The sequence below is a fragment of the Ochotona princeps genome, chromosome 1 (assembly GCF_030435755.1).
Source record: "Ochotona princeps isolate mOchPri1 chromosome 1, mOchPri1.hap1, whole genome shotgun sequence".
Lineage (NCBI taxonomy): Eukaryota > Metazoa > Chordata > Mammalia > Lagomorpha > Ochotonidae > Ochotona > Ochotona princeps.
Window position 1 is genome coordinate 19,044,085 of NC_080832.1, and position 13,639 is coordinate 19,057,723.

Below are 13,639 nucleotides of genomic sequence, written 5' to 3' on the forward strand. Positions count from 1 at the left end.
ATACAAATCTTTTGTGAAAAATCGCCGACCACTTTATTTTGGAATTTATTGACTAAGTAAATACTAAGTTCTACACATTCAAAGAATGTGATGCTCATTTATGCTCTGAATAGCATATGAAATTTAACTTGCCTGCTATGAATATTCATTTTATTATATTACCAGTCTGCTTCAATAAAATAACCATTATTGTTGAGTCAGTTAAGTGGCTTAGTTACAGACATGGGTACCAACAACTGAATATAGTGTGCTTTTTCTGTTGAACCCCAAAGTATTGGAGCCAACACTCCACCCCTCTATGCATCTAACAGACTCCTGGATGAGGAGTTCAGAAGGGGTAATGGATCATCCAGATAGAGGCAGGGTCTACTCTCGCTCAGCAGGCACAAGGAAACGTTAATAGCCTGGAGAGTGTGAGGGTTTACTCACAGTTCCTGGACACTCTAAGGGCTCTGGAACCCGGTCTTTCTCCTGATTTACTGGATGCAGTGGACTATTTGAGAATCTTGATAGGCTGGACGTAAGATGAAAATGCTTTTGGGTGCTTTACTCCTGTTTGCAATGTCATTACCTCTTTCCTGGGTTTCCAGCTTCTCTGCTTTACTTTTTCCCCCCCACAATAATCCTACACTTTTATTTTGATGAAGAAGTTTCTAAAAAGAACCTAAGAAAAGAACCGCCTTGAAAAGAACCTAAGAATTCGGCGGGGGGGGGGGGGGGAGTGTATCCTGCTTTTCTGTAGTGTAAGTGGCGTTCAAGATCTAGATAGTGTTAGATCTTTGAGATAATCTCATTCCCGTTTGGATCTACCACATGGGATGGAAGAAGCCCAAATCCTTCCTCACAGGATCCAAGGTCATTGGAACAACAGCCAGCAGCCCTGAGCGGTTTACAGAAACAGAACAGTAAACTTCCTTCTGGGCTAGGGAGAGGAGCTTTCTCTGGTCCTTACTTAGTTTCAACTTTGGATCCCCACCCTTTCTTGCAGTGACCATCAGGGTCGCTCCAGAGCCCCCCCACCCCAAAACACACACACACACACACACATAAACACATGCACACATTAGAATAGATAGAGAACAACAAGGAAAGCTTAGAACCAGACAGGAAACGGTCAACGTGGACTCACACATACCTTACTAGGTAGGACACCAAGATCAGTTACTCCTCACTAGGGTATTGAAGATTTCTCTGCACTCCCCTCCTAAAACTGTTCTGCCCCTCAACTGTTGACATATGTCTTGTTAGAGTTATAAGCCAACTTAGCCTATTCTAAAGTCTGTCAAGTTCAGCAAAATTATGCTTCAACGCTATAAACTGCTAAATACTAAAATGAAAATAGACACGAGACAGCTGAATAGTACCCTATAGCCATTTTAAGGTGTATAGAAGCCAGTTGTGTATAAACTAAACTTGAAATGTCAATGAAGTAGTCACAGGATGTGGTTCAGAACTTGCATTTGCTAACATATTGGTCACTCAATACCATGTCAGTTAATTCCATGATGTTGTAAATTGATGTTGATTTTACGTTGTGGCTCTTAATTGAACGGGATGATATTCTGCCTGTTCTGCTTTCAGACCAGAGATGGTCTCCCCAAGAAGCCATTGAATTTATCTGGACATTAATATGCTGGACTCTATGCTTGGTATTTGTTTTCAAAGAAAGAATCTTGACTGAATTTGAACTGTACTGCTGCAACAAGTTGGAGGAATCCACCATGGGGGGAGGGTACAGGGAGGAGTTGGGGGAATCCCAGAGCCTATAAAACTGTCACATAAAGCAATGTAATTAATAAAAATAAAATAAAATAAAATGCTAAAATGCTAAAAAAAATTGGTAACACTCACATGTGCAGATCAGACTGTTTCATAATCAATAAAGACAAAAGCCAAGGCTAAAAAAAGTTTAGATATTATATGAAACTAGGATATTCTGTATTCCACCTCATTCAAAGTAAGGGCATGCAGAACAATGGGAAACTAACTGAATAGTCATTGCAACACAGAGGAGACTCAATTGCTGTGAACAGTCAATTATAACTAGATCTAAGCTCCACCTGTATTTATTGTTAATTCATTTCTGTCAGTGCTATTCAACACATTAGTTATTTGTATTGACTGTTTACAAAATGCCTGTGAACTAGTTATGTTTATACTCTTTATCAAGATGAAGACACAACAAGTGTGGAGAGGTTAAGAAACTTGGCCTAACAAGAGATGGTTCTTTTCAAGTGCTATTGAAATCATTTTGATAGAATTGGCACTTGAACCCACTTTTTCTGACTAGTGTTCAATGCCTTTTCTTTGATACCACCCTCAAAATAAATAATGCTCTTCAGATATCTAATAATAGGTTTTGACCACTTTCTCGATCTCTTTTTTTTTTATATATATTTATTATTTAACTTCAGTAATTACATTGTATTATGTGACACAATTACATAGATACTTGGGTTCTCTTTTAGTACATGCATTTGTGTTTCAAAATATGACGTAGTTTGTGGTTATTTTCAACAATATGACTAATAAGCCTTTGTGAGCCAATTGCTTGATTTTTCTTCGTACACATTCCTTACTCCATACACATGGTGAAGAGTTATGCAGCACTTTTACTCTGCACTCACTTCTTAACCTTGGCATTACTCATACTTTGGACGAGGTCATTCTTTGGTGTGGGGAGTTGTGCTGTGCATAAGCAGATGCTTAGCCACATCCCGATCTCAATCTATCAGATTCTAACAGCACCACTAGTTTGACAATCAAAATTGTCTCCATAGATTATTGTCAAATAGCTCAAGGGAGGCAAAATTGTCCCTAGTGTGAAATCACTGCTATAAACTCAATAGAGAAGAAATTTAAAGAAAGCGTAGTTCCTATGTCCAGTTCCTATAGTGAATATTCAGCATTTTTAGCCATTTAATGGTTTAGTCATTGTATTATCTCAAGGCAGATTGTTCTGTGGTAGCAGCTGGTGTCCAAATCAGCTTAACACAAACCTTCTTCAACTCTCCAGGGTGATTGGTCTCCTTGATGCAGCTTCAAGTTCCAGTGGGTCTTTTTCTTTATTATTTAAAAAATTTAATGGGAAAGCAGAGTCACAGAGGGAGAACAAGAGAGAAAGAGAGAGCGTGAGCCATATCTTCCATCCTCGGCTTCATCCCTTAAATGGCTGTACCTGGAACAATCTGCAGCCTCCTGCAACCACTGGGAGACCCAGAAGGGGATCTTGGCTCTGGCAAGCAGAGGGCCAGCCTGTTACAGCATTGCGCTGTCCACATTCTGTGCTTTGATTGTCCTTTTGGTGGGGAGGGAGAGCTCAGTCATGTGTACAGCTTAAATATGTCCCTCTGGATGGACAGTTGTCACTGTAGTTCACATTTTATTGAACAAAAGCGAGTCATACAGCCACCCTGACTCTGCAGAGTGAAAGGCCAGTTCTTCAGGGTTAACAGGGAATACTTCAGTGCAGGAGTGAGCATCAGTAAGACTCAGCACATTCCCTTAATAACTGTGGTCAAATGCTCTGTAGCCATGTTATGTGACATGACATGCAGTATCTTCTCATTTGCCTGAACGGTTTAATACAAGTTAAATAGTAACTAAGAAGATGCATGCCATATGCAATAAATTACAGTAATATGCATTAAATGTATATACTAATTTGTGAAATGTTTGCAATTTTGCAATATTTACTTTTCATGATATTGTCTTCCAATTCAACAGCATGCTATTCATGATGCCCTTCAATAAAATTTCAGAGTTCGTACTTTTCAAAATGTATACCTAAATGCTTTATAGCTTTATTATTTTTGAGTGTATTTTTTCCTTTGCTCCATTTCTTCTTGGATGTTATTAGTATAAAGATAAGCTTGTTTGATTTTTACTGTATTTTGCCCAATTCAGGTATCTTAATACCTTAAATGCTTTGCATAGCTTGTGGAATTGAATCTTCCCGGAAATTAGCCTCAAGGCTTGACCCCCTCGCCAGCAGTTTTAGTATCATAGGGATTTGTTAGCAGCCCAAATTCTAGGACTGTCGGTGCACACCTGATGAGCCAGTACAGGGTTCAGTCTTACAGACATGTTAATATAGAGTCATACCTGAAAAAATAAGCACTTTTTTTTACTGATAGTAATTTGTTTTGATTTTCTTACCATAAAGCATCAGTTGGAATATAGAGAGTGCTGGGTACTAGTGTAATGAATCTTGATATTGATTATATCGAGAAGAAATTAATTTTTTCTGTATGGGTTTTTGGCCTTTAACATATTAAAAATGTCGTATGCTTTTTTGTGATTTTTAAAATATGACATTCTAAACAGGAGTGACTGCTGAATTTTAGACAATGTTTTTCAGACTGTATGATATAACCATTTTCACCTGTGGTTAATTAGTGTTTGAAATGTATTGACGGGCTTTGTGATGTACGCATTCATGGAGTGAGCACAATGGGATAAACTTATTTTAATATATTGGTAGATTTGATTTGCTAAAATTCCTTTGCTGGCATCCTAGCTAATTGAAGTATGTATTTCCCCGAAGACAGCAATAGCAGTACCCCTTTTCAATAATAATATTGGTTCTCCTATTCTTAGAAACCCAGCTTTGCCTATGCCAGATTTAAAGATTAATTGCATTTTAGCACTACATATTTTATGCAGCTTCTTAGATCTCCAATTAGAACCATAGTAATAGTTAACCCCATGTGTTCTCATTAGAATTCTACCAAATATCTGGCTGGGTAGCTGCCCTCGCCAAGTGGAACATGTAACCATCAAACTGAAGCATGAACTGGGGATTACAGCTGTAATGAATTTCCAGACTGAATGGGACATTGTCCAGAACTCCTCAGGGTGCAACCGCTACTCAGAACCTATGACTCCCGACACCATGATTAAGCTGTATAAGGAAGAAGGTTTGGTCTACATCTGGATGCCAACACCAGATATGAGCACAGAAGGTAAGGATCGAAAGAATCTAGCCTCTCGATATGTTTCACAGAACCCTTTGCTGTCTGCCTTGGGTTTAGTGTGTTTATGTGTGGCTTTGGTTGGTTAATGCAGTTTTTTCAATGTTTTATTTATCAAGTATATCTATTGTGTACCTATTACCTGTGCGGCATTGTTCTGGTGACTGGAAATATGAAGGCAAAGCAAGACAGGCACAGGTGCTGTCCTTGTGAAGCTTATAGTCCTATAGGGATGGAAGTGCTAGGTAAGGGAGTGAGAAAATAGGAATTTGAAACTGAGTTAAATTTTGTCATTGTTGTTGTTAGCTATGTAGATATTGCTATGAGAAGACGAATAAGCAAATGGACTTAGGGTATCAGGGAAGGTTTTCTCGGAAAGTGGTGTTTGATTTGAGAACTAAGGCAACCCCGAGGAAGAATGAAGTGGGAGAGAATTTCCCAGGCTAACTCAAGAACTCCTCAGCAGGAGACAGCATCGAGTTTTCCAAGAACTGAAAGACAGATGTGGCTGCCAAACAGAGTGTGAGAGAAGAGTGTGTTGCAGGATTTGACAAGAAATACTTTCAGTTCTATCCTAGAGAAGAGCGACGTAGCAGAAAGGTCGGAAGGCTGGGAAATGCCAAGGTCCATTTTTCTCTTTTTTCCCAAAGTGCTCTGCACATAATGGAGAATGGTCTGGGAGGCCGACCTGGGAGGCCTGTCAGGGGACGAGTGGACTTGATAGAGTGGGAGGTGAAATGGGGAATGCCACCCAGGCAAGGCGGAGGGAGTGAGTGCCCACCTTACTGCACAGGTCTTTCCATAGCCTGGCCTTTTGAGTAGGGATGTGTGGCTGTGTGTACCAGCGAAGCCGGATCAGAGAGGGCATAGTTTTGACCTAACTGTAGGAGGCAGTAAAGCAAATCCAAAAGTAGTTGCAACACGGAGGGCACAGGGGATGAGCGCAGAGGGTACAGGGGGTGAGAAGACTGACTGACATGCTGTGGCAGGAGGTAGACATGCAAGTCAAGAGGAATGTAGACAGACTACATGGATCTCAGGTGGTTCATAGCTGAGGTGGTTATGGCCTTGACAGGCACATGTGGAGGGAGGGAGACATGTGAGGTGGAGAAGCAGCATTGGCTAAGGTACAAAAGTATGAGCTATTACAGGAATGAAACACGATGCAGCATGGGGTGCTTGTCAGACACAGATATCTTGTCAGGCACAGATATCTAAGCAGAATTAAATTACACCAATAATACCAACCAGAGACCAGCAGGGGGTAGCAGAGAGCTACGGGAATGGCCCTGGCTAAAGGCGTATGTTATTTGGTAATCTGGACAAATAAGGAAAACTCAGTGCCCAACCAGGAAACATACCTCACATCAGCCCTTTTTCCCAAACACGTATTATACATTCATCCCTGCTCAGCAATTTTGTGCATTAACTCATTTATTTCTCTTAACAAGACTTTGAGCATAAAGTGTGGCTATCTTCATTTTGCTGAGAAAGGGACTGAACTACAAAGTTAAACAACCTATTCAGGTGACCAAAGTGAAAAGTGGCGTGGCAGCTGGCAGCCAGATGCAGACTGTGGCAGACAACATTACTCACGCCATCTCAGAGCCTCAGGTTCATGGTCAGCTGGAGTTATGCAACGCCACGAGGCTTTCTCTCTCAAAGAGCCAGTGCTTCCTAGCATGGACAGCCTCAAGGATCACAGGTCACAAAATAGAGAGGCCACCTTGGTCCCATTTAGCATCGCAAGTGGTCCATCCAGCCAGACAGTGCCCCTTTGTGGGTCTTTGTCTGAACAGTCATGAGGAATGGGGCTGAGATAATTACTGGTATTACTCTTGGCAACCTGATCCAAGGAAGCTTAGTTTCACTTTAAGTATTCTGTTCGTTTTTTTAAGGAGGAAAAAAAATGCCCTCTAGAATACTGGTTGATCCTAGGTTGTATTTACTATGTGTAGCTTGTTTTTCTGGTGTCAGATAAGGTGATAGATTTCTGTGACTGTGGCTTCAAAAGGGCACTTTGACTTTAGTGTCTTTGACCCTGAGATGGTGACTCCGTTAGTATGGGAGACAAGGCTGGGAAAAGTTGGGCTACTAACCATGCAGTGCAATGTTTTCCATTTCCTAAAGACCCAGCTGAATAATAACAGGCAATTTGCTTGAACGTTTGAGGGTTTGTAGAAGCATAGGGAGAAACTGTACCTCCACTGGAAGATCCACTGTAACCTTTTGGGGGTCACTAGGTCCCAGTGGTAGCTGTTAATATAGCAGTCTTGCAACTTCCATGGTGACACAGAACTTTAGCATGGATGACGGCAAACAAAAGTTTCTGCTGAGAAAAGGCAACTTCCCACACTAAATAAAGGGTTTCTTTGGTTCAGCCTTCCCTGTGGGAGTAACCTCAGGGTTAATCCTTACCAAGTAGAGTAGCTGAGTGAGTACTGGGGGAGTGGGGCCAAGGAGAGGAGTGTGGGGTCACCAGAACAATGTGTGTGGCTCACTGGATTACCACAACAGACCTATAGATTAATTCAGCTGAATAGATTTAGAACTCAAGAGGGAAAAAAAAATCCATTGGGAGTGAGTTGAACTACTGCATAACTCTGTCAGATAGCATCTGAGGAGGAAGACGGTCTGTTCCGCTTGACTGTCACTGCTGGTTGTCAGAGACCCGTTTCGACCAATTGTACTATTGATCCTCACTCTTGTGCACTTTGTCATATGCTGGTGAGGTGACTTAGATTTCTTTTTCATTTTTTGATTCGTGTCTTTGACCCGAGATATCAGGATCACCCAAATCCAGCGCTGCCTTGAACGGGACAAAACAAATCTGCTTAAGATCTCCTTGGCATCGAAAGGGTTCAGACTGAACACTGGCCTCTGTGGAGCGCTGTTCTTAATAGACGGTCTGCCCTTTCCTCGCCAGGTAAAGTCCTCGGCTCCTGCCCAGTCCTCTCCTCTCACTCAGCCTGCTGAATTCAGCTCTGCCACCAGCCAGACTCCTGGACTTGAACCTTGTAAACATTAGTAGCTGTGATGTGGGAGGGTTAGTCCTTGCATTAGGAAAATTGCCAGAGTAATTTGTATCTTGCGGAAATGGAGCAGTCGAATTAGGCAGTTAGCGTGGAATGGCTTTGAACAGCCCCAAGTTAGAGCTATGTTACAGATGAAATTGACCTTGTCTTTGTTATGTGCCAAAGATGGGGAAGAAGCTATGTTTAAATAAAATGTGAATATATGTAGCCATACATTTGCCCCTGGGGAAAAAAAAATATATATATATATAAATAAAATGTGTGTGTGTGTGTGTGAAAGCATGCTTTAAGGCCTTTTACTCCCTGCACTTACCAAGGCCGAGGGCCCCTTTTTCTCATGTACCTGCTGAGTGCTTTAACTCTTCCCCGCTCACGAGCGCGTTCAGGCTGCTTTCAGTCCCTGCAGGTTCAGATTAACCTAGAGCAGGCATGGATCGTGGGTTAGTCAAGGGGGAGCTAGTGGTGTTTCAGGTCAAACAGACATCATGGCATTTTGGTGGTGGTGGTTTGTTTCTTTGTTTTTAGCGATTTATTCATTTGTTTGAAAGGCAGTGATGGTGCGGAGGAACAGGGAGAGGAGCACAGGTGGGGGAGGAGTGAGAGTGCAAGGTCTTCCATCTGTTGGGTCACTCCTCCAATGTATGTAGCAGCTGGGATTAGGCCAGGCTGAACTCACGGGCCTGGATTAGCATCCAGGTTTCCTGCATGGGTAGAAGAGGCTCAAGTTACCTGAGGCACAATCTACTGCATTCCTAGAGTCATTAGCAGTAAGCTGGATTGGAAGCAGAGAAGCTGGGGCTTAAACCATTATATGGGCTTCACGTGGCGGTTTAACATGCCGAGCAACAACAACTGTTCCTCTTGCGTATTTATTGGTGCATCTAATGGATGCTTATTGAGCAGCTGAGACTCAGGATCTGTCTTAAATTCCAAGGAACGAACCATAGGGAGTAATGCATTTCGCTTGACCTGCCATGATTTAGATGTTTCAGCTTGCCTGCAATTTATGATTTTGAATATTTTTTCTGAAAAAAAAATCTGGATTTCTGTCTTGTCTTGAGATATTACTGTCTTTAGGGATAAAGTGTTTTAATATAATTATATTCTACTTAAAACTTCTCTATAGGAAACACACAAATCAGATATCCTAATTGACGCAGATCCTGTCTCACAGGAAATGTCAAGATGAGCCTTGTTTATGGGAATCTTGTTTTTATTTCGTGGAGGGTTACCTCTTAGCTTCACCTTCTTCGTATGGGCTTTCAAGCAGAGAGAGGGACCTCTTGGGTGTAGAGAGTTCCTCTAGGGCAGAGGTACAGGGGTCACCCTAAGGAGACGATGACTTTATGAGGGATACAGCACAGTCGGGTAAGCAGGATGCAGAGGGATTGACAGAATTCATACTGATGGGCCTGGTGCAGCAGCCCAGCCACTAACAGGCCTCACCTTGAACATGCTGGGATCCCATATGGGCATTGGATCTAATCCCGGCATCCCTGTTTCCCATCTAACTCCCTGCTTGTTGCCTGGGAAAGCAGTTGAAGATGGCCCAAAGCCTTGGGATCCTGCACCCGTGTGGGAGACCTGGGAGAAGTTCCTGGCTCCTAGCTTTGGATCGGCACAGCACTGGCCATTGCAGTCAATTGAGGAGTGAATCATTGGATGGGAGATCTTCCTCCTCTCTGTCTTTCCTCCTCTTTGTATATCTGACTTTGCAAGAAAAATAAGTAAATCTTAAAAACAAAACAAAACAAAACAAAACAAAATAAACCTCACACTGATAAGACGGAAGCTGGAACGTGCCAATGAGCAGGCTGGTCAGGAAAGAACCATAATGTAGGAGTCACGCCCGGGGACTTTGGGGTCCAACAGGTGGGACTGCAGTGTCCACCTGGGACTAACACCGGGCATAACTCTGCTCCTCAGATGCTTCAGATGCACACTGAGGACAGCAGGAGGGCTGAGCTTTGAGGTTTTCAGAGGTGGCTGTAAATTAGTTATTTTGTGAAAAAGGCTTAGAACACTGGCTGGCAGGGAGAAGGGGCAAAGTAATATTATCTGTCATTTGAGCAGGGAGATTTGCAGTCATTAGAGTTCAGAGTAACCAATGGCGCCAAAAGCGATGGGTGGGCACCTCGGACAGGCTACCTCTCTGGTGTCCCTTTACCTCATGTGGCCTGGGGACATCTGCTCACAGAGGGCTGTGGACTCATGGGTCAGACTCGTGTGAAGCAAAAGCCTTGGGTACTTTCTCTGTGGCCACCGACACATAGTTGGCAGGGGGATGTGAGGTCAGTGAAAACTAACGCCTAGCGCCTTTCAACTTCTAAGTTGTGTACCTGACTCTTGAAGAGTACACAACTTATGGATAAAAAATGAAAGGAGAAGGGACTGTATCATCTGTTACGTCCTTGGGACACCTCTTGTCTGGAGGACAAGTCTGGACGGGCCATGAGCAGTTTTGTGCTAGCTGTCTTTGGCAGTCTGGCTACACTAAGGCTGGAGGGCTGAGCAGTTGGGGCTGGGATGCTAAATCCAGCAGTTCCTACACAGGTGTCCACTGTAGTCTTTCCATATGTTTAGCTTGTGGCAAAAGCCCACATTAAAAATATTCTTATTTATTTCCTGCCAAGGATATTGGTAGAGGCATCCATAGAATGGAATGTGTCAGGTGATCCTTGATGTGGAGGAAGAAGCAAGAACCCTTTCTACTCAGCATTATCAGTAGAGTTCCCATCCAGTGTTCTTTGAACAGGCTGGGACAGTCCCTACACCGACTAAACATGCTGTGGTCCAGGAAGCTTTGTCTTTCTCAGAAGTGACAATCAAATATTCCTTGGAGCTTTCGCATCTTCTGTTCCCCAACTCAAACAATGGACCCACTACCCAGTGCTTTTCCTAACAGTGGCCACAAAACACGTCACTGGCATGTCTCATGCCCATACCTTGTTGCCTCTTTGGTGTTGTTTTATTATCTCTATACCAGCATGAGAGTATTGGCGTGGCAGACCTGCTTCACCCTAACCTCAAAGAGCCCAGTAACCAGGTCTGGAGATTTAAAGGAATTCAATTCATGGCTGTTTGGTCTGGGTGGAGTTAAACTGAATAGGAGTTGTCATGGTTGGGATTCAGATGTTCTCAGGGACCAGGCAGAAAGCATGATTGAGACAATGGATACAAGAGTGTGATGGGTGCTGAGGAGTCACCAAGCATGCCCTACCTGTAGCTTTAACTGTCTTATTAGAGGGATGAACAGAGCCCTGACAGCAAGACTAGAGTATTAGCCAAGTTTCTTGCTTGGAACTTGCACTTGCTTCTCTCAGAGCATGGGGTAGACACGATAGTGTCTTTTAGGAAACTGTCCTTCTAAGGAGCTGATGCCTGACCTCGGTGTGAGTTCACTCGGAAGGGACACTTACATTTGAAGAGAGGATATCCAGAGGGAGACCCAAACTGACTTAAATGGCTCTCATGTAAGAATGGTGGATCTCAGTGAAAACTCACAGATGACTTCCCACAATGGAGAGACGTGTCCTGTCATTTCAGGATCTAACTAGAACAGCAAGAAGAAGGTACATAGGGCCTTCTGTGAGATCCTTGGAGGAACATTCTGAGGCCAGGTGTCCTTGTGTGACTGAGAACAGAGCTGGGAAATGCGATGTCGAAAGCATGTGGTTATAATCCAGGACTCTGCAGAGTTTCCTTCTTTCTTTTGCAGCATTAACCCTGATTTTTACCCCTTTCCTTGAGAAAAATATTGCAACAGATACTCAAACATCCAATTCCTCAGGTGTCTCTGTACCAAGAGAGAGGGCAGCAGGAGAAATGCCAGGCATTCAAATGTACAGAGAGATGACTGGGATAGGGTGCCTTCCTCTTGCCCACAGGAAGAGAGGGACAGAGCCAATTGGACTCAGCAGGGCATGGCACATACTTTCTGTGGTTGGGAAAGCATTTGAATAATCTAGTAATCAAAACGAGAGTCATAAAGCAGTGATTACCATAATCATAATTATTATAATCACAATTATCAACTAACATAGAGATTCAGTCATTGTATTGCAGCTGGAAAAAATGAGTTATCAGTTAGCTCCCATGTCACAGCTAATAAGTTAGCCATCCCACTGTATCATATTAAACTTCATTTCAAGTTTTTATTAGCCAGTATGTTCTAATTCTTGGTTTTGCTTTTTTTTGAAGGTTTTTAATTCAGTTTAAATGAAATTCAGATGACAAGATCTGACCATCTTTCTATATTCTCTGCAACCCCTTGTGATGTCTGTAAGCATCACAAGGCATTTCTGTGCAGGGAGATGAGCATCAGTGGAGAGTCACTCAAAGTAGCAGTGATGCACAGGGAAGATTTGGAACACAGTGTTCCCTCTCAAACCACCTTAACTTTTCCCTTCATGACAAACTAATGGAGCAAATGCTTATGTCCTGGGCTCACCCTATGCATGGCCCTGGGGTTGGTCTGTGTGCTGATGGATGAGCTCGCAGTTCCAGGGGTGGACTCCTTATGCACCTGTTGACCCTGTTCTTTCTCCGTCCTAGGCCGAGTGCAGATGCTGCCCCAGGCTGTGTGTCTTCTTCATGCCCTGCTGGAGAATGGACATACCGTGTATGTGCACTGCAACGCTGGGGTGGGCCGTTCCACTGCTGCCGTCTGTGGCTGGCTGCAGTATGTGATGGGCTGGAAGCCCAGGAAGGTGCAGTACTTCCTCATGGCCAGGAGGCCAGCTGTGTACATTGATGAAGATGCCCTGGCTCGGGCGCAAGACGATTTCTTCCAGAAGTTTGGGAAAGTTCGATCTTCCGTATGCAGTCAGTAGCTAGCAAATGTGCCCCCTCTTGTTTCCAGTTTTTAAGAAACCTAGGATGATGTTGGACAAATGACCTAGAAACAAAGATTGATCTGGAGCAGAAAGGACAGTGGCTGAGGATTATTCCTTAACCTGTTCCCATTTGTCTAGAGCATGACTGATTGTTTTGATTGGGCTATGTCCTTGAAATATTGTGCTTAAGAAATGGTATCTGGCACATAAGGAAAAAAAACCCCAAACAAATGGCTATGCAGTGCTGGTCTGGCATCAGATAGGAAGAGAATGAATATAGGTCCTGTTGGCTGCAGGTACGAAAAGCCATTTGCTCTGCTCTACAACTGCTACAGATTCATGGCAGTACATTCTGCCTCTGTAGCCCCTTGACATGCAGAAGAAAACACAGAAAAGTATTTGAATTTCACCAGTGTGTGTGTGAGTCCCTACGCTTACACACACACACACACACACACACACACACATGCACACACACTGCTTTCGTGCTGATTGAACTAAAATGTGGAAATCAGAGTCAGTTGCTAAAATGCAGTTAGAGTGGGAGCCTGGATGGTGACAGAGGCAGAGGTCAGCACAGCTAAAATGGAGTGACTTTGTGGACTTTGTATCTGCATGCTGCCTCACCTGGTCAAAGTCTGGTCCAGGGCATCCGTTTCCTGATCTGCCCAAAAGCCCTCAACCAAAGTCACATTTTCTGTTTTAACTGAGGTTTAATAAGCACGAGTTGGTTCCTCAAGGTTTCCTGTATGGTCAGGGATGACCCATGTTTCCTTGACTGCTGTTTTCATCAAAG

The 13,639-nt window shown here is 43.2% G+C and overlaps 1 protein-coding gene across 3 annotated transcripts in view; it reads left to right on the forward strand.

Annotated features, from left to right (window-relative positions):
- Positions 1-13,229, forward strand: part of EPM2A (EPM2A glucan phosphatase, laforin) — a 93,874-nt gene extending 80,645 nt beyond the window's left edge. For 2 of the 3 annotated variants that reach the window (XM_058670904.1, XM_058670910.1), the window contains exons 3-4: positions 4,723-4,964; positions 12,563-13,229. In XM_058670904.1, the coding sequence (XP_058526887.1) occupies positions 4,723-4,964; positions 12,563-12,840 (520 nt within the window). In that variant the 3' untranslated portion in view covers positions 12,841-13,229. The remainder of the gene's footprint in view (positions 1-4,722; positions 4,965-12,562) is intronic. The other variant, XM_058670914.1, reaches the window with a different exon arrangement.
- The last annotated feature ends 410 nt before the right edge of the window (positions 13,230-13,639 follow it).